The sequence below is a fragment of the Oreochromis niloticus genome, linkage group LG12, assembly GCF_001858045.2.
Source record: "Oreochromis niloticus isolate F11D_XX linkage group LG12, O_niloticus_UMD_NMBU, whole genome shotgun sequence".
NCBI lineage: Eukaryota > Metazoa > Chordata > Actinopteri > Cichliformes > Cichlidae > Oreochromis > Oreochromis niloticus.
Window position 1 is genome coordinate 17,602,476 of NC_031977.2, and position 19,086 is coordinate 17,621,561.

Consider the following 19,086-nt stretch of genomic DNA (forward strand, 5'->3'; position numbering starts at 1 on the left):
GGTGTGCCCGTGTGTGACTTGGTTACTCATCTCTGTTGGAAAGCGTACACATACTACAGTCACATTTTACGCATACCTGTGCAGATTTCAGCCCAAACACGCACTAAGATTTCTGGGTTCGGCTGCTACAATCTCATAAAACTATGTTTTAGTCATCTACAGTGTGCTCGGGGTGGTGTTATAAAACATCTCTCAGCTGAAAGTCAGGGAAGTTAAGCATGCATCTGGACAAAACTCAGCTGCTTGTCACTTCTGCCATATTTGCCATATTATAAGATATCCCCACAGGATCGAAATATCCCAGGTTATGGTGGATGATGGCTTTTTGACACTCGTCACGTTTACGTTCTTGTATATAACTGGATGAATGCACAAGTATCAGAATAGGGTACACCTCGTTTCCACCACAGTGAAATGCGGGACGTAAACGTAACGTTACCTTCAGGAGCCCCTTGTAGATTTAATTTTGATTACGAAAATGTAGCTCTTTAGCTTATGTTTTGTGATACTATTCCTTGGGCTTTAATGTAACTGCTCTTATAATAACCTATAAGAAATATATAAAAAATACTTTAATGATAAAGATGCGTTTATTTTATTTTGTAAAGACTAATACTAACACTAGACGCTATGGTTAAGTACTTCGCCTTCTAATGATGACACTCTGTAGTACAGGCATCAGAGAAACATCCAAATTGATGTAGTTATCCCGAGTCTGTGGTTTTGACCTACATTGTAGTCAGTCGTGAATGCTCACCCAGTAATCTTCATATTTCCGAGGTCACTGCAATCTAGCATCGTTTCAGGAGGCTGTCCTTGGCTAACCGAGCTAGCCACGACAAGATAGAATAAACAAACAATTTAAATCCTCTGCATTAGGTCTTTGTGAAGTTGTCGGTGAGTTTAACTTAACAGCTGTCTGTTAGTAATGCTGTGATGTCTAATAACAATATTTGGAAACAAAAAGAACTGTAATAATAGCGTCCCGTCCAGCCATTGTAACTCAGTTAGCATAAACCTCAACCAGCGTTACAACTCTTGGCCTCGGCGATTGTGTTTTTGCATCCTTTAAAATACAAGGCTTACAACGTGGCAGTTAACCATGAACATTAAATTGTTTTAGTCCAGATAATGTACAGAGTTTCCCTGCCACGTACATCATCAACACTTATGATACACCCATTGTGTGAGTGAACTTTTAGCTGTTTGTATTTCCATTTTGTTCACCGTTGCTGACCAGCAGCTAAGGAGACAGCTGTCAGTTTATCCTTGGAGCTTAGCTGGCTCTTCTTTTCTCACCACCTGTGATTCTCTGTCTGCCACAATCTGATGCAACACTTTCACTCGTTTTTTTTTTTTACACGTTGTAACAGGTTATGTATGGGATGCTACTGACTGTCTGTGTCATCCATGCAGAACTCGGTTGTTACATGTCCTGTGACTGTGTGGCCTCCTGCCCGCTTCATGTAAGAATTGATTATCGGGCTCATGTCAACCAGTGAAGGTGAAGAGGGGGGTCTGTTTCGGGCTGCCCCAACCGATAACTCCCAAGACCTGCTCGACAAGTCCACTAAGTCAGTGGCCACGGGGAGCACACCTGAGGATCAGGTGAGGGTACATGCATAACCAGTATTTACACCTAAAGATGTGTGTGTGTGGGTGTAAATGTTGCTGGGTGCAGCAACACTAACCCTAATATAAATTTAGCCCTAACCTGTTTCACCAGAAATAAAAAAGTGACAGAAGGCACTATACATAACATGAAATGTAGCATAAATGACATATTAGCTCTCACTAAAGTGCATCTGAGTTTGAAAAAGTGCTGTTGATTTGGAGTTTACCAGCAACGATGTGGCTTTCCCTAAGCATCTGTTTGAAATCAGTTCTCAGTAAGTCTCAATAACAGGATGTAAAGTGTAATTGTTTGTAATCCTGTCTTCCCTGAAAAATGGCTTCAGTGTTCTCTAATTACTGACTGGCAGAAAGGTGAAAAGGAAATGGTGAAAGGAACCAGGGATCTTTCCCTTGTTAGCCGATTGTGTAAACCACTACTCTTTAGAGCCACTTAATAAAGGACAGCAGGATAATGGGAGTAATTTTTAAACTTCATATCCCAGAAGGTGATTATGTTTATCTGGATGCAGTGTTTTCAGTGGGAATGACTTCTTTGCCTTTCTGGGACTTCCTTACCAAGATTATTAAGCATGCATCAAGATATAGAAGCCATATTAATCTAAATTAAGGTTTTGGGTTGCCAGCCAGTCACCGGTCAGTCTCTAGGCCTGTGTGACTGAGGCTTTAACTTCACCAATCTGCAGTTTGAGAGCCACTCTGGTAGTGTGTAGTAGTAATAGGTGGACATTAAATAGTGTTTGTTTTTTGTGGTTTCACTCATTGTAAAGTTTTAAGTAAAGCAAGTAATGCAAAAGTGACAACAGTCCTGGTGTGATTATCTGGGCTACTGTCAGAATATCTCTGCCTTTGACTTTGGAGTTTTATAATTTACATTCCTGATGGTTTGTTGCTTTTTTTTCCCTGCATGACATGTCATTAAATATGTGGTACAGTTAGTTGTGTGCCTAACAAAGTCTCAGGGAGATATTTTACTTGCAAGATAACAGCAAGATTTAATTCTTAGGGAAGGTGCTCCGGTCACATTCCACTTTATTCTCAGTCATTATAAATCTGTCCAGATGCTTTATGCAGACATATTTGGCTGCTGTCTGTAATGTGGGCGGGTGTTGTGTCAGGCACTGTTTGACACAATGAATTGCCAAAATTATTACTGGAAGCATTCTGTGTTAACACTGTATTTTCAGTGGAAGTAGATTGTTTACAAGCTATAGTTTTATCAGTTGTGGAAAGAAGAACAGACAAGAGGCGGCTTGTAAAGAAAAGTATAAAGTAGGGCTTTGTGTTTCTTGCAAAGACAAGGCCTAATCCTGTCTTTCCTGACTCCCCTTTGTTCTGTCTCATGGTTTGGGCTTGCTTCATAGGATTTTACAGGCACAGCCTGGTTTGGACTTCTGAATTTACTGGTTCTAATAACTGCTGAGTTGAACAGTGCACTGTTCCAAAGAGAGTAAGCACAGGAAGAAATACTGATTTCAGATTTCGATCATGTTGCCATAATTTTTCTTCAGGCTTCACCTGTGGTGGACGAAGCTTCTCCTTCTTCAGCGTCCTCTTTCGAGATGCTTGACATGGAGTCAGCTCATTGTCCTTACCAAGAAGTGCAGCCTCACTGGTTCTTCTGTCGACGTGCTGATGACAGCACCTCCTGGCTTCCTTTCAGCAGAGAAGACTCTGACAAACTAGAGAATGCCTTCACCAACAGTAAGAATGTATTTTACTTGAACATTATAAAAGATACTGTGTATTTAAATTATTACAAAAGGATAGTCAGGGGTTATATCAGCAGGCATTTTTCTGGGCCTTTGTTGAGGGTAGGGTGTGGTTGGAGGGTACGAGTATATGTTTGTCAGTTTGCTTAACAAAGGTCATAAAAATATATTCTATACTGGAAACAAACAAACAAAATCCCATTTGAAAAATGGGTTAAAAAATACATTTTTATTAAAACTGGTGATTTTCCTTTAAGAAAAATGCCAGGAAGTAAAGCCTGATTTTATTGTATCCAGGAAAAACTGCAGAATCCCTGTGTCATTATTACAAAAGTTGGAGTGAGTTTTCCTGGAGCGACCGATGGAAAGATAAACTTTCAAAATAGTGTTGCTATCACTGGCTAAATGCCCAGTAGGCCATTTGACTGCTCTGTTAGGACATGCTCCCTGCTATTAACAATTTAACTAACCGAAGTTCAGTTTCAGGGTTGGTTTGGGTGTGTCTTAGTGTTATTAACTCCCACTGACACACTAACGTTTTGAACATCCCCATCCAAATGAAAACAAACGCAATAATAAAACAGCAGTATAAGAATGTCATTTTAAAAGTATGACTCTTTGAACAAATAACATACTCCTCAAGGCTTCAGAAAGATGTACTTGTCAGTAGATAATTTTACAAAATTTAAACGCCAAAGAAAGAGTCTAAATCTATGTTTAGGTGGGAGCATGTAGTTTTATTATTAGTAGTATTATTATTATTATTAGTTGTGTGTGATAACAGTAATAAAAATATGAATGGTGTTGTACAAAATGTTGTTAATAAAGGTTAAGTTGACAAGTAAAAGAGTATGAGTCTCCATTAAACTAAAGACAGGGACAGTGTTTCTAACAGCAGGTACATGATTAAATTATTTCAGAAGAATAAACTTATTGTTCACTTGGTGATGCTGGTGAAGTCACCGATGAGTGACCAGTAATTGCTGTAAAGTAAAACGTCATGTGATCAAATTTAACTTGTAAAGTAACTTCTTTACTCCTGTAAAAATAGCATATGGTGTAATTAAATCAAAGCACCAGAGTGCTTTCTTTATTTATACCTGCGTTTGTATGTGTTTACCTTGCAGTCGGCGACGAGGGGGAGGAGGATGCGGTGGTAGCTGTGGAAGGACAACGGTACGATGTACATGTCAAGGAAAGGAAGCGTTACGCTGTGTATTGGGAACAAGTTCCCTCTGAGGTCCGCAGATGCACCTGGTTTTACAAAGGAGATAAAGACACCAGATTCATGCCTTATCCTGAAGATTTCAGCAAGGATCTGGAGGTAGTCAGACACAAATAATGAGCTTTCACCAGCACTCCTTTCTTCTCTATAGCTGACTACTTTCTAACTTTATAGTCTTCTCAACTTTGTCTGGTCTTAAGTAACACTTTTAATATATGAATGTTTTGCAGGAAGCCTATAGGAAAGCAGTGACTTCAGATGAATGGAAGAAGAAATTGGATTTTCCCACTGGAGAGACTGTCATCTTACACAATCCGAAGGTAATGCCTGCTGTTAAAACATCAAAGAATAATTCTGTTCATGAGACTGCCACTCAAATAACTATTTGCATACTTAAGATGTTTTTTATTTCACTGAATTAGAAACAAAATGAAAGCAAATTACATTTATTATATTAAAAAAACAACAAAAAGGAAACAGACCTTATTTAGATAATAAAATATAAGACATTTTCTCTACTGTGAACCTGCTGGGTAAAATTTTAAAAAAAGCCACCCATTGCCAAAAACAATTTTCCTATGACTAATGTGATGTGAGCTTGGAGAGCACTCACAAAATTATTTAATAGCACCCCCCCTCTTTTATCATATAACAACACTGGCTGATAACCATGCTCTTATCACAGGAAACTTATCAGATTTTACATTTTGGCAAAGAGCTGGTGCTGTTAGCCTCTTTAATCTTTTTGAGAATGGAAGACTTAAAACATTTGATTCACCGACAGTTCAGTTCAATACATCAAATCTTATACAAATATTTAGAGATCATACACTTTGAGTGTAAGCTCAGATGACTCAGAACCGTTAGATTGTTTTTTTTAGATTTTAGATATCCAGATGCTGTTCTGAGGAGTTAACTTTGAGCCTGGGTAAACTGGGTAAACTTTCATGGCAGTTTGCAGCAGGCATAAAAAGTTACAGTATAATATTTTGCCACATATCTGCACATGTCGGTTCATCTATAGTAAGTACACAACAGGAACCACTCAAGACTGTCCCAGTTCCAAATGTAAGCCTCGTTAACACCAGGTTGCATTGCAATCAAATGTGCCGGGCAGCACTGTGATCAAGTGTTAATGCAGCAATAGGTCAACAAGTTTCAGCAGATCTGTGTCTGGTGTGGAAGGTCTCCGCCTCTTCTAAAGAAAAGAAAGATGCGATCCAGCCTTTTTTCATGTTAGCAAGGAAAGCTATAATGGTGATGTGGGTCAGAGATGAGATCCTTGATTGACACACTACTCCCTTTTCCATGTGGAAATCACAGATCTCAGAGATGTGAATAAAAGAAAAACTTGGACACTTTATTTATGGAAGGACTTTCCTTTTACAGCAGGAATGGGAGAGGCCACTGGAACTTGTTGGGGTTGATTATAATTTGTTTAAAAGTAAATGACATAGACAATTGCCACATTTTTTGACTGGAATCAAATGACATGGATGACATTTGTTCACATATTACTCATTGTTGTACTTCACCAAACTATTGTGCAAGTGTATTGTTTTGGGTTACTATTATTAATGTCACAACTTCTCTTGCTTTATGTATTAGTGTATCAGCATCTCTGTAGTGCTTTCGCTTGTTTTTTGTTTATCTTAAAAAAAATTGATTAAAAACAGATTTTTAAAATTATTTGTCACCTATATAAGTCTCTACCCACTGTTTTTCTTCTCAGTTGATAATGCAGTATCAGCCAATAGGATTGCAGGATGACTGGGTGTCCTCCCCCACAGAACATACCCGGCCAAGAACTGTCAAAAGGGGAGTAGACAACATCTCTGTAGAAATACCTGATGGTATGTATGATAATGTGGTGAAATCTACTCTTCACCAGTTTCAGAAAGTATCCCGCACAGTTAGCGCTTTAGGCTCATCATATTTGTATGTGTGTTTGCAGGTGAACCAGAAAAGGTGGACCATGTTGTCTTCATGGTGCACGGCATTGGCCCCGCGTGCGACTTACGTTTCCGATCCATCATACAGTGTGGTAAGTTTCTTTGTTTATATGTATATATGAATGTTTCCATGTGCGTTTATGACCTCTTTTAATATCTTTTCAGTGAATGACTTCAGGAGTGTTTCCCTATCCCTCCTGGCCTCTCATTATAAGCGTGCTCAGCAGGAAGGTCAGGTGGGCCGAGTAGAGTTCCTCCCAGTCAACTGGCACAGTGCTCTACATGGAGATGCCACTGGTGTTGATGAGTAAGTATGAATAGAAATTGGGCGTCGACAAAACCGGATTTCTCTGTTGCAGTCCAGCTCATGACCCTGTTAGACGCTTTTCTTGTTTTCTGATTTCTCTTGTCTTCCCCACTTCCCAGGGACATCCAGAGGATCACTCTCCCCAGCATCAGCAGGCTGAGACATTTCACCAATGACACTCTGCTGGACTTGTTTTTCTATAACAGCCCCACTTACTGCCAGACCATAGTGGACACAGTGGCCTCAGAGTTCAACAGGCTACATGTACTCTTTAAGCAGAGACACCCAGAGTTCAGCGGGACAGTTTCAGTAGTAGGCCATAGCCTGGGTTAGAGATGTGCAAACACAGAAACTCACACAATCACAAAGAAGTGGGACCTAAAAGGCAGAGTTTTAACGTTTCTGCTTTGCCTCTTGTTCTGCAGGTTCACTGATCCTGTTTGATCTGCTAACCAATCAGAGGGATGAATCACAAGCTAGACAAGGGGTACGACATGACATTCACAGCAAAGAATAATGAAACTTTACTGATTAGGAAAGATTGTATATTTCTTCATGGCTTTTTCAGTTCTGTTTCCTCTTCTACTTAAGATCTCTGGTGAGCCCTGTCATCTGAACTGCAACACACTGGAGCAGACTCTGAACAGACTGGGCCTACAGCAATATCTGGATGTGCTGCAGAACGAAAACCTGGATCTCGAATCTCTGGTAACACATAATGAATATACACACTGAGAGAACTGAAGGTTCTATCTATGCATTACATGTTGTATACTGTTCACATAATAACACCCACTGAGTCATTTGATCAGACTTAAAAACCCATTGATCTTCTTTTTTAGGCTCTTTGCTGTGACAGTGATCTTAAAGATTTGGGAATTCCTCTTGGACCTAGGAAGAAGATCCTGAATTATGTCAGAAGGAAATGGCTTCCAGAGGTCTGGCTCATTTCAATTATATGGATTTTCTTTCTTCTTTTTTTTAGAATTTGTACTTGAATGAAATGCAATTGGAGAATATTGGTCAATATTAGTGATTTAAATGAATATGCTATTCACTTTCCTGTTTTGTTTTTTTTTTTGTTTTTTTTTGGTTTAACATGGTTTAAGCCGTGTTTGGAAAACCTGCTGATAATGTTTTATATTTCTTATTCATAACAGGACTGCAGGATGGGAGCAGTGTGTCAGGCACAAGGGCCACAACTTCAGCCTGAAGTGACAAGTACTCAGGATGCCAATGAGTCTTCAGGATTACCACCTCAGCAGTTCCAGTTGCACAGACCGCAGTCTGTCACTAGTGCTGTGGACTATGAGTACTTCGATGTGGGCATTGGACAGGTACAACACATGCAGACAAATACACCATCGTTATTTTTGCTCGGGGGGTGAAGCTTTGATGCATCACCTTCCTGCTTCTCTCCTCCCCTCCGCCCGCTTACCTGGACAGACCAATGGAGGCATAGCCAAGGGACAGGTGTGTCTCACATGGTGTCCACATACTCTTCGGCTTTGTCCTTTGCTGTCTTTGACCTAACTGTGTCTGGAGTTTCTGTTTATATATATTTCATTTAGAACAGGGGGCTCTCAAGGGAGCTAAACTACAGCAGATCAATGATGTGCCTAAGTCACATTGTGCCATTATTAGGGTACCGTGTTTGTCCCATTGAAAGGTACATCCCAGTGCCATTGTCTGTCTGTCCTCACACACATGAGTCAGTCGTGCATGAGTGGCCATCTCCCTGGTCTCCTCCTCACCTGCTGGTGTATTCCTTGGATGTTGTAATATTTTCAGATGGCACTGCTAACCAAAGGAGAAATGTCTTATTTCTATCCTCTGTGTGTTTGTGAGTGTGTGTGTGTGTGTGTCCTCACTGTAACAAGCTAACCCCACCATTTTTCGGCAGGTATCCATTGATTACCCGCAGCTTGAATTCCACCCTCAGACATTTTTTGCATTCGGTTCTCCAATTGGTATGTTTCTGACTGTACGTGGGCTTAAGCGCATCGATCCAAACTACACCTTCCCCACCTGCAAGAGCTTTTACAACATCTACCACCCAGTGAGTAACTCCTTACTTAACTCACATGCCCACTCTGATTCTGCACTCATCTCTTAAAAGAACCTCACCTGCCAGTATGAGTTGGAAAAAAAGGAAATGAAAAATGTGAACAGCATTAGATTAAGGTAATTCAATTAAAGTAGACAGCTTCTCTGCACTTTACTACTTCTTTATTTAGTTGTTGCATTCAAGATTAAAAGATTTGCCAAAGAAATAGTTGGCATATAGACAAGCACCTGCTGGACTCTTTCTCTACTCACATGATGAAAACGGTAATCTTTTATGTCTTTTATCTGTGTTTAGTATGATCCTGTTGCCTATCGGATAGAGCCCATGATTGTTTCTGAGGTGGACCTGGAGCCCATGCTAATCCCTCACCATAAAGGCCGCAAGAGGATGCACCTGGGTATGATTATTTCTCTTTACTGTAATAAGCTGTACTATTGTAGGAGCTCATTTCCGTTTCTCTTTGTTTTGTAGAACTAAAGGACAGCTTGACCCGAATGAGCATGGATTTGAAGAACAATGTTCTAGGATCATTACGGACTGCGTGGCAGTCCTTTGCCAGACTGCCAGTTGCTGCACTGCCTCCAGGGGAAGGAGGAGAAACTACAACAGAGAAAACCCTTGAGGAGACGCAGGGTAAATAACGCATGTTCATTTACTTTATTTGTGGGTGTTGTGTGTGTGTGTGTGTGTGTGTGTGTGTGTGTTTGCGTGTGTGTGAGGGAATGTGCACATGTGTGTCTAACCTAGTCTCCTCGTACTCCTCTCACCCCTCTCTGCATGTTGCCCTCCTCTGTTCTGCTCTATCTGGTGTTTTCTTCTGCTTCCCTCACCCTTTACTACTTTACTATGAACCTCAGCCTCAGCGGCAGTCACTGCTTCTACTAAGAGGGAAGACAAAGGGGCTAATTTTTGGACTAAAATACTGGCGTGGTCCAGTGCCATTCATAGGCATTACTTTCGAGGTAAGCTAGCATAGTCATCTGCGTGGGGTTGATTAACAAAACAAGTAATTAACTCATTATAATTTATAGCTGCTGTAACATTGGTTTAATGACCTTTTAGTCCTCTCTTAGAAAGCTCTAAGCCTATGTATACATCATTACTCATCTTAACCTAGAAAACTAACATGTTTCCAGTATTCATACAAAAGAATGAATTATTTCCACTCTCTTTGCTGCTCAGTTCCAGAGGTTTACATAGGCATTTACATTTGCTCATATACATGAGTGAATGTGATGTATTTTACTGTAGCTCATTACTGACTCAGGCTCCGTTAAGCTTCTGCCTCCCGCTCTTCCTTTTAGTTCTGGCTGGTGGATCCTCAGTATCATAAGCCGGTGTAACTAAAGCAGTGGACTGAACAAGCAGCACTAGCAGTTTTAAAACAGTCAAGTTTTCTTTTCTTTTTTTTAATTACATGAGAAATTAGCTGGAAGTGAATGTGATATTTATCTGTAGACCTCGCGTGCAGTAGCTACATGTGGGTGCACGTCCTGCAATTAAGTAACAGGATACTGTTTTTTGTTTTTTATCTTAGGACTCACAGCTATTCATTTACAACCTTATTCTAATGGAATGTTATTTGAGAGTTTTTGTGTTTTTAATGTCAGGATTACAAGCCAATACATGCAAAGATAGATCAAGAAGCTAACAGCCAACAGCAACAAGTTCATCAGAAGTGCATTGGGGTTTTGTGGGGAGCCTCGAGGGATTCATTGCAAGCTAACAAGCACATCAGTCAAAACTACCCCAACTTACTGACATTTACTCATGATTTGCCTATAATTATACACCTGATACTGCATCAAATGAACTAAAATGTCATAGTAGACAAGTATTGACAAACCTGCTTCACTAATATAAACCTATAAAAACACATTTTGGGGTTTTTTTTAGCCTAAAATGTATATTAACTAATGCCATGAGGTAGCGTCCCAATCCCGTCTGACAGGATCTATGATGGTAGTATATACTGATTGATGTTTGGGGTAGCCTTCTCAGAGTAATGTTAGTAGTGTTTGCAGAAGTGGATTTAGCTGCACTGTTTGCATTTAACTTGTATTACCCTGTAAATTTAGTTTTGTGTTGCTCACTGCAAACAGCACATGCTTCCCTCTTTGCTCTCACTTAGTTATCTGTTATTATTTTACCACACAGGGCAAGTAAAAGCAAAGAGCCTCTGTTGGGTTTTGTCATGGTTTCGGTGCGTGCAGCCTTGTTTGTAATGATTTCTGTCCCTTCAGGAGGGTGTGATGAGGCAGAGTCCTCAGAGTCAGTGGAAGAAAGAGAGCACCGCGAGATTAAAATGGGGATGTTAAATGGAGGACGACGCATTGACTATGTGCTTCAGGAGAAACCTATTGAGAGCTTCAATGAGTACCTGTTTGCCATCCAGTCTCATCTGTGTTACTGGTGAGTTTTTCATATCTGTGCAGAATTTATGGGAATGATTTAAATATTTTTACTTCAAATAAAAGGTTTGTCTTTCTGCTTGTTAGGGAATCAGAGGATACAGCTCTACTGCTGCTGAAGGAGATTTACGACAACCTAGGTGTAGCTATCGAACAGCCACAACAGTAGGAAAGTTGTTATAAATGAAGAAATGTTTGACTGATTTTAGGAAAATGAAGGACAACTGATAAAGCCAGAGTTTGTACATTATTTTTCCAGAATGCCTTACTGTCGGGATGATACACGCCTGCCAGAATCTATCCAAACCCTTCAGTAGTGACAGTTGGACTCCAGTCAGGTGATCTAGGTTCACATATTTTGGTTAACCTTAATTTAGGATGGCAGCTGCTTCTTGCCACTACAGGAAGCACCGTCGTGCTTCTGGTTGCACTATTTTTAATCATGCTTCACTTTACTCTTCTTTTACTTCATGTTGCACTTTGCCAGTTAGTGAAATATCGTGCTTACAACTACCAGAAAACACACACAGTACCTTTGTACTTGCTTGTCGTCACATGTCGAACTAGAACTCATTTTCAGGTGGCACTTCTCTGTACTTCTCAACAAAAACATATTTACGATTTCATTCACAAAATCAAAATAGCAAATATATTCTTTTACATTTATTTATATTCTGTAAACATTTTATAGATTTCCCAACTCTGAGCACAGTCTGCAATCACACATGTAGAGTTGTTTTGTTTGACTTAATAGGATTTTTGCTTTATAAACAGGAAAATGAAAGTTTATGTTATGTCTGTTACATTTTTCTGGCAGCTCTATTCTCTCTGCCCACATCAGAGACACTTGAAACCCAAAGCTGCTTTCCATACATTTGTAATGTTGGTGTCACTCCTGTTACTTCACAAACATACTGCTGTTAATGTAAGTAATGTTTGTGTCTAACACATGTATCTGTATGAAGGAACCATGATGATGTTTGGAAATGCAGGTGTCTTTTTGTATGCACTCTTAGTGTGGGTTGGTATTCTGTGTTTTAAGATTGTGTAAACTAATGGAAAGGTCACATTCACCCACTCTCCCTCAGTTTTGTGCCATTTCCTCTTTACCACTTCGTTGCTTCTTTGCATTTGGCCGAGCAATGCATCGTCTGTCCTAAAATATAGTTGCTTATGATGCAGACTACAGTCTTCAGGCAGTTGTAACTTTGGCGTTATCCACGGGTCAAATTTTTCTTATCTCCTTCTTTGTACTGAAGACCCTTCTGTTTGCACTGCATGCACTTCTTTGTTATAATAGCACAGAGTTTTGCAAAATATTCTGATCCTGTTTCAATTCTTACACCCTAAAATGTTAATGAATATTATGCACACAGCAAAAGAATTTTATTTTAAAATTCATAAGAGTTTCATTTCAAGTACAAGATGTATAAAAAGAAGTTTCAAATATATTTATTTTATATAGAAATGTATATTTGTTGGGAAATATCAGTATTACAAGTAAGATAAATTTGCATATCAACCAACATAATGTCAAGACTAAGAGTTAGAAACTGTGTGTGTTAGAGTAATTTACCTTTGCAAGACTCCTTTGTTATCACTATCAGGGTAGCACAGCCCTCTGCATGTGACATTTGCACAAATAATGAATTAACCTGCTCAGCTGGTTCTTTTTCTTCTTTTAGAAATGCACTAAATGCACCGTACCCATGACGATGTTCTGTGGAACCTAATGATTGTCTGTAAATTTCACTTTATAAACCACAGCCATGATAAACAGTAGAAAACAGGACTTAATATTCCATGAGTCTTCTTCAAAACCATAACCGTTGTTTTGGGCACTTTATACTGATATACTGTTACATACCAAAAAAAAAAAATCTTTCTGATACCCTGTAAATGTGGTTACATGTTTTGTGTGCCATAATAAAATATTCCAAATGCGGTGTGCTTTTTGGGGTTGATTAAAGCATGATTGTTTTGAATTTGAAATAAATAAATAGCTTTTGTAGATTTACTTCTAGAATCCATGGACTTCATCACATGTTGTTTCATTCCTTAAAATACTCCACTAGACCTTCACTGCAGCCACCTTCAAATGCTGCTTATTTGTGGGTCTCTCTGGTTTCAGTTTTGCCTTCAGTAACTGTAAAGCTTCTCTGTTCCATTTGCACTGTGAAGTGGTATCTGATCAGTATATAGAATAATAGAATAGAATAGAATAATCCTTTAATTGTCCCACAAGGGGAAATTTGGTTGTAACAGCAGCCAAAAAGACACATATACAAACAAACAGGACACAGAACAGAAACATACACAATTTTTCTTACATATTTACATTAAGGACAATAGTTACTATATACAGAGAGTACTGTACAGTTATTAAATTAAATAAAACTAACTACAGATAAGAGGCAAACCAGGTTGTAGTGCGAATCGGTTAATTAACTTATTGCAGTTACAGTGCTGATGTAAACATCTATGATTGCTGGGAGCAGTTCTGATTGTACAGTCTGACAGCTGCGGGGAGGAAGGACCTGCGGAAATGCTCCTTCATGCATCTAGGATGCAGCAGTCTGTCACTGAAGGAGCTCTGCAGTTCAGCAACATTTACATGCATGGGGTGGGAGACTCTGTCCATCAGAGATGTTATTTTGGCCAGAGTCCTTCTGTCTCCCACCACCTGCACTGGGTCCAGGGTGCATCCCAGAACAGAGCTGGCCTTCCTGATGAGTTTATCCAACCTCTTCCTCTCAGCTGCCGATAAACCGCTGCTCCAGCATACCACACTGTAAAAAATGACAGATGCCACCACAGAGTCATAGAAGGTCTTTAAAAGCGCTCCCTGTACTCCAAATGACCTCAGCCGCCTCAGCAGGTAGAGTCTGCTCTGACCCTTCCTGTAAAGAGCATCAGTGTTGTGGCTCCAGTCCAGTTTATTATTCAGGTAAACACCCAGGTACCTATAAGAGTCCACTATCTCAATGTCCACTCCCTGGATGTTCACCGGTGTCAGTGTGGTGGGTCTGCGTCTCCGGAAGTCCACCACCAACTCCATATGTCTCTGTACACTCACATCATCAACAAATGCTGGTGGCCTGGTTCCACTGGTATCCACATATGTCCATGCCATGACACTGTTGACTGATAAAATGCTAAAAATGCAGCCAAGGTGGGTTTTTTTTTTTAATATATCCATTTCAAACTATTTAAAGAACTATTAGGTGTTGTGCATCAAATAAGATGCCACACAAATTATTTGTGCCTCTCCAAAAATTAATTTCTGTCATCTATAAGATAAAGGAGAACATCACAAGCCTGATAGCTGCAGGAGGTGTATCACTCCTGTTTTCTACCTGGAGGCAGTGTTTAAATTGCAATCTGCCTTTGGTGGCTTTTTTGGCAGCAACTGTGGCATTCAGCAGTCGCCTTATTGTTCTGACCAATGACTGTGTGCTCCATGTTTTCTGCAGTCATAGATAAAAATATGTACCGCAGCCTCATCAGGCAGGTTTCCATGACAAATTTTCTGTATATGTATATTAAATTTGATTTTGGTGATTTTATGAGCTTTTTATATATTTTATATATATATATATATATATATATATATATATATATATATTGTACATTTTTTTATTCGTTTACTTTATTTAGTTTTTAACTTTTGGAAGCAACACAACACAACAAACACAACAAAAACACAACAACAAACTTTCTCAGTTAATTCAAATTTGCAAAGTAATAAATCATTCAAACAAAGACGAGGTGATGTTTTAAAGTAAGTAAGAGCAGCCAAACAAAGTAAACCACACACGAAGTAAGCAGCTCATAATTCTCAGATGTACGATATCATTGTCGTTACTATAGCCAATCACTCGGGCATGCGCAGTTTAGTGATAAACAGACTATCGGTCGCAGCGGTTGAGTTGACCGGCAGATTTGGGCAAAAGCAATGAGGCAAGTCAAAGTCTTGAACTTGTTTTTACGGTTAGTCTTAAAGCTTTTTGTCAGAGGTGTTTGTCTTCGTTTTAATGCTCGTGTTTTCTTGAATGCATGTTGCAGGTCAAACGATAAAAAACGATAAAACAGTAGCTTTCAAATTGAGAGACCACAAAAGAGTTCATGCTTGTAGTAATAGCTTTTAAATTGTACTTTTATATTTTCAGCGCATTTCCGTAGTTGTGCCTGTTGGGTAAAAATATGTGTCATTCAGAAGCTGGGACCTCCATACTGAGCCTCGTGTGATTCACTTCAGTGGGAGGAAGTTATGTGCTAAAGCTTTTGGGTGACTCCAGTGACTGACCCTGCAACACTGAGGTTTTAAACCATTCTTCATTTAACCATTAGAGACAGACGTGGTCAGACTGGCTTGAATCAAGAGCTGCGATTTCTTTATTTATTCATTAATCGTCTCTGCTGCACTGTGACTCAGCATGAGGACTGGACCAACCCTATAAGCGCTTTCCTTCAAATTAATGGTTAAACAATAGCTTTTTTATTTTCATAACAGTGTTTAGTCTTTATCAGCCTTGATTAAGCCTCTTGTCATGTTAATCACACTGTATGACCTGATTCTGAAGTAAACTTAGAGGCTGATTAAGGGTTAAGAGGTCAAAATCTAACCAATCAACATAAGAAATGAAAGTGTACAAACAAAACTCCCTTACAGTGAAAGGGCATGTTTGTTGTCATGTTAAATCTCTTTTGGGGGGGCTTTGGGTCACAGCAGGTAGCGGGAATGTGGTATAACAAGTGGAGCTGTGTTTTATGCCACCAACTCTTTCCCTCCCCCTGGATGTCAGATCTGTTATTCAGCCCACGAACAATAGAAGAGGCTCTCTCTGTCTTAAACAATTCTGTCAAGTCTGCCAGATACCCCCGTGACACACTGGCACACACACTGTATCTGCCTCCTGTCCAACTCTTTGGGCTTGATCCTAATTTTCCCACTTCACACACACATTTAACTTCTCTGTCTTTCTCCAAAGGGCAGTGCTATCGGTCTCTGGTGTGTGTGTGTTTTGAAGGACAGAGAGAGGGAGATGATGAAGCTTGGGAAGTAGAGCAAGGAGGCGGGACTGTCACCGTTCACGTGTAGTGCTGATGATGCTCTGTAGAGCATCAACAGAGTCTGTGAAAGAGGAAAGAGGAGAGGCCGCTTGGTTAAATAATAACTAGTCAGCCATGAGGAGCGGTGTGTCGTGCTGCTCTGAAGCTGAGCCAGACTGTCGGGAGGAGACACAGAGGTGAAACTCGGAAGTGGAAGAGGACATCTGGGACGTACCTGTAACAAGCACAGACGCTGCTGTTGCCATGGGGGGCTCCCTCAGCCAGCACAGGAAGGGATCTGTCAGCTCTCCTCGCAAGAAGAGCAGCATGTAAGGCTAGATTCTTCATTTGTATGTTTGTCTGTGAGCGTGGGGAGATGCTCCAGCTCTTTGGTGTTTTGTCTAATATGGATGCTTCTGTCAGTGAGGGGGAAGAGAAGTGGGAGATAAGGAATCAAAGTGCAATGTTGGCACACTGAAGCAAACAGGACTTTCTGTGCTAGGCAAATTTGCCCATCGTGGGAGTTTGAATACTAGTTAGGTATTCAAATCAGACTAAAGGCAGAAAGCAAGCGAGTTCGACTGAGGAGTGGCGCAGCTGATAACATGAACTGAAGGTCTAAAGCAGTTCAGTTTTGACAGCTGCTGTAGTTACCACAGTATAAAACACAATGCTGCAGGTTTTGATTATGCCGCTGTGACCCTAATTCTAACCCTAATCTGCACTGCGTTAATCGTACAAATTGTGCAGTCCATTTCTTTCAGGTACTGCAGATTCCTGTTTCGTTCATGCATCGTGTTTGACATCTTTAAAGACCCGTGTGATGTGAAAACCGCAGCTGTCTGGAACACTTATATTGAAAAAAGGGGCATTTAAATGTTTGAGCTGAGGCTAGAAAGCACCCAGTCACCGCTCATCCTCTTCTTTTTCTTAATCCTTTGTCACAAAGAGCGAGTCCTTTCACTTCGTCCTACTTAAAAGCTTCTCTAAGCTCCTTGTGGCGAAACAACAGTTTCGCATTGTGTGTTATTTTAGTGGTTCGTGTCAGTGGCTGTTAATATGAGAAGCACTGCCGCCATGTACTGAAACGGATATTATTTTGGAGATGGCAGCAGAACACAGTGAGTGACTGTAAGAAAAAGCTGCAGAGAACTCAGAGGGACAAACACTGAGACAAAGCCATGTTTAAGAAATGCTCAGCTGGTTTAAAAAAAATCTCACCGCTCAAGCATACTCCAGTCTTCTGTATCCATCTGTGTTTTTGTAAGGTCAGATGGGGGTTGGGGTCCTCTTTGAGAGAAAACTGGGAAACCAACCACTGCTGTGGGATTGGAGCTTTCAGCTTAGGATCTAAATTTAGTTGGCTTCATCATCCATTTTATATCCTAACTGGAGCAGTCTTACATGTACACTGGGGTTTTTTGTTTTTTTTGCTCTCCAAAACCCCTGAACACACAGAGAGTGGCTCGCTTGGGAAAAAGCTGCCCTGCATTTGGAGCTCATTTCCTTCTCCATGGTACAAATCAAGCTAAATTGCAGTGAACTGTCACTGTCTTAATGTATTGTGAATACATGAAGATGGTGACAAATATGAGGATAAGCAATGATTTTATGCATAAGGCTTCGCTGTGGGGTATAACCAGCATAAAGATGAAAATCACGGCTAAATAATTGTGAAGTTGATGGGTAAAAACTTTGGTTTGCACCTTACATTGCATATTAATATGAAGTTAAGAATAAGTATAGCTATATTGGCTTTCTAATGGCAGTTGAACTTGTTTTGATTTGATTTGAAAATATGAATGTAAATACAAACATAAGTTGCAGTGGGGTGTGTCGACTCCCTCCCACACTATGGACATGAACTGTAGTGTGGGAATTGTGTGCTCTTTTGTTCCTGTTGTAGTCCGAAACAGTAGCTCAGCTGGTGCCTGTGCATCAGTCCTCTCTTATTCTCTCATCGCCTCATTCTTTCTCTCTTTGTTTTATCATGTCGCTGTCAGTCGGGTTATTTTAGTGCATCGCAGCACTGCAAGGGCTTCGGCTCTGCTGATTGTAACTGTGTTCACTCCGAGCAAGTTTTCCGCTCTGACGCAAATAATTGAATGTTCTCTATAAAATATTCAGGAACTCTTTCGCGATGTGCTTCCCAAAAGCATGCCAAAGAATTTGGAGCATGAGTCTCTCTTTGTTTAAATTTATCTCTGCGTGTCTTTTATAAGAGCCCTTCCCAAACTGAAGAATGCCACCGCCCAGATTGAAATCTGAAAATCTTCTGCGGTCCCACCAAAACTTTAATCACAGCTCTGATCAGCACATCAGATTAAGATAAAATAGTTTACTGCTTCATAATTCTGAACTGCTAAAATCTCATAGACAAAAATAGTTTATTCATGACAGAACAATGTTTAAACGTAGACATTTTACAGTTTCATGAAAAATATTTGGTCATTTTAAATTTGATGGCAACAAAAAACGTTGGGATGAGGCGACAAATAATTGGCTCAAGGAACATTTTGACAGTAATTAGGTTAATTTGGAAAAGGTCTGTAACATGATTGTGTATAAAAGAAAATCTTTCTCACAAGTAACGATAGACAAATTCACAAATCTGCAAGAAAACTGCATTTACAAATCCCACTACATGGGCTTAGGAACCTTTCTGGAAAACCATTCACTCTGCTATCCACAAATGCAGACTAAAACTGTCATGCAAGGAAAAGAAGC

At 40.0% G+C, this 19,086-nt stretch overlaps 2 protein-coding genes across 7 annotated transcripts in view; both read left to right on the plus strand.

Moving 5' to 3' along the window:
* The first annotated feature begins 746 nt into the window (after nucleotides 1-746).
* ddhd2 (DDHD domain containing 2) lies at nucleotides 747-13,276 on the plus strand. Of its 4 annotated transcripts, none has more exons than XM_025911879.1 (20): nucleotides 747-897; nucleotides 1,417-1,608; nucleotides 3,144-3,336; nucleotides 4,472-4,668; nucleotides 4,800-4,889; nucleotides 6,302-6,422; nucleotides 6,524-6,613; nucleotides 6,687-6,828; nucleotides 6,948-7,156; nucleotides 7,254-7,315; nucleotides 7,420-7,536; nucleotides 7,671-7,766; nucleotides 7,989-8,165; nucleotides 8,275-8,301; nucleotides 8,732-8,887; nucleotides 9,191-9,293; nucleotides 9,368-9,529; nucleotides 9,754-9,858; nucleotides 11,140-11,308; nucleotides 11,395-13,276. In XM_025911879.1, the coding sequence occupies exons 2-20, from the start codon at nucleotides 1,489-1,491 to the stop codon at nucleotides 11,474-11,476; spliced, it is 2,418 nt and encodes an 805-aa protein (XP_025767664.1). In that variant the 5' UTR covers nucleotides 747-897; nucleotides 1,417-1,488; the 3' UTR covers nucleotides 11,477-13,276. The 4 variants fall into 4 exon arrangements, with proteins under 4 accessions (XP_025767664.1, XP_025767666.1, XP_005473332.1 ...); XM_025911880.1 differs by lacking the exon at nucleotides 747-897 and adding an exon at nucleotides 989-1,186; XM_025911881.1 differs by lacking the exon at nucleotides 9,754-9,858.
* A 1,897-nt stretch (nucleotides 13,277-15,173) lies between these two features.
* The window catches only part of LOC100690047 (transforming acidic coiled-coil-containing protein 1), a 28,768-nt gene continuing 24,855 nt past the window's right edge, over nucleotides 15,174-19,086 (plus strand). Inside the window, exon 1 of one of the 3 annotated variants that reach the window (XM_005473283.2) lies at nucleotides 15,174-15,267. In XM_005473283.2, coding sequence (XP_005473340.1) covers nucleotides 15,263-15,267 — 5 coding nt within the window. In that variant the 5' untranslated portion in view covers nucleotides 15,174-15,262. Of the gene's footprint in view, nucleotides 15,298-16,345; nucleotides 16,689-19,086 lie in introns of those variants that run through there. The other 2 variants (XM_005473282.4, XM_013275341.3) reach the window with 2 other exon arrangements.

What these genes read in the sequence shown, in the direction of transcription:
- ddhd2 (XM_025911879.1), top strand. Translation starts at nt 1,489, where the DNA reads ATGTCAACCAGTGAAGGTGAAGAGGGGGGTCTGTTTCGGGCTGCCCCA. An exon ending in ACCTGGATCTCGAATCTCTG is followed by an intron (nt 7,537 to 7,670) that starts GTAACACATAAT and finishes CTTCTTTTTTAG; the next exon opens with GCTCTTTGCTGTGACAGTGA. An exon ending in GAAGGAAATGGCTTCCAGAG is followed by an intron (nt 7,767 to 7,988) that starts GTCTGGCTCATT and finishes TATTCATAACAG; the next exon opens with GACTGCAGGATGGGAGCAGT.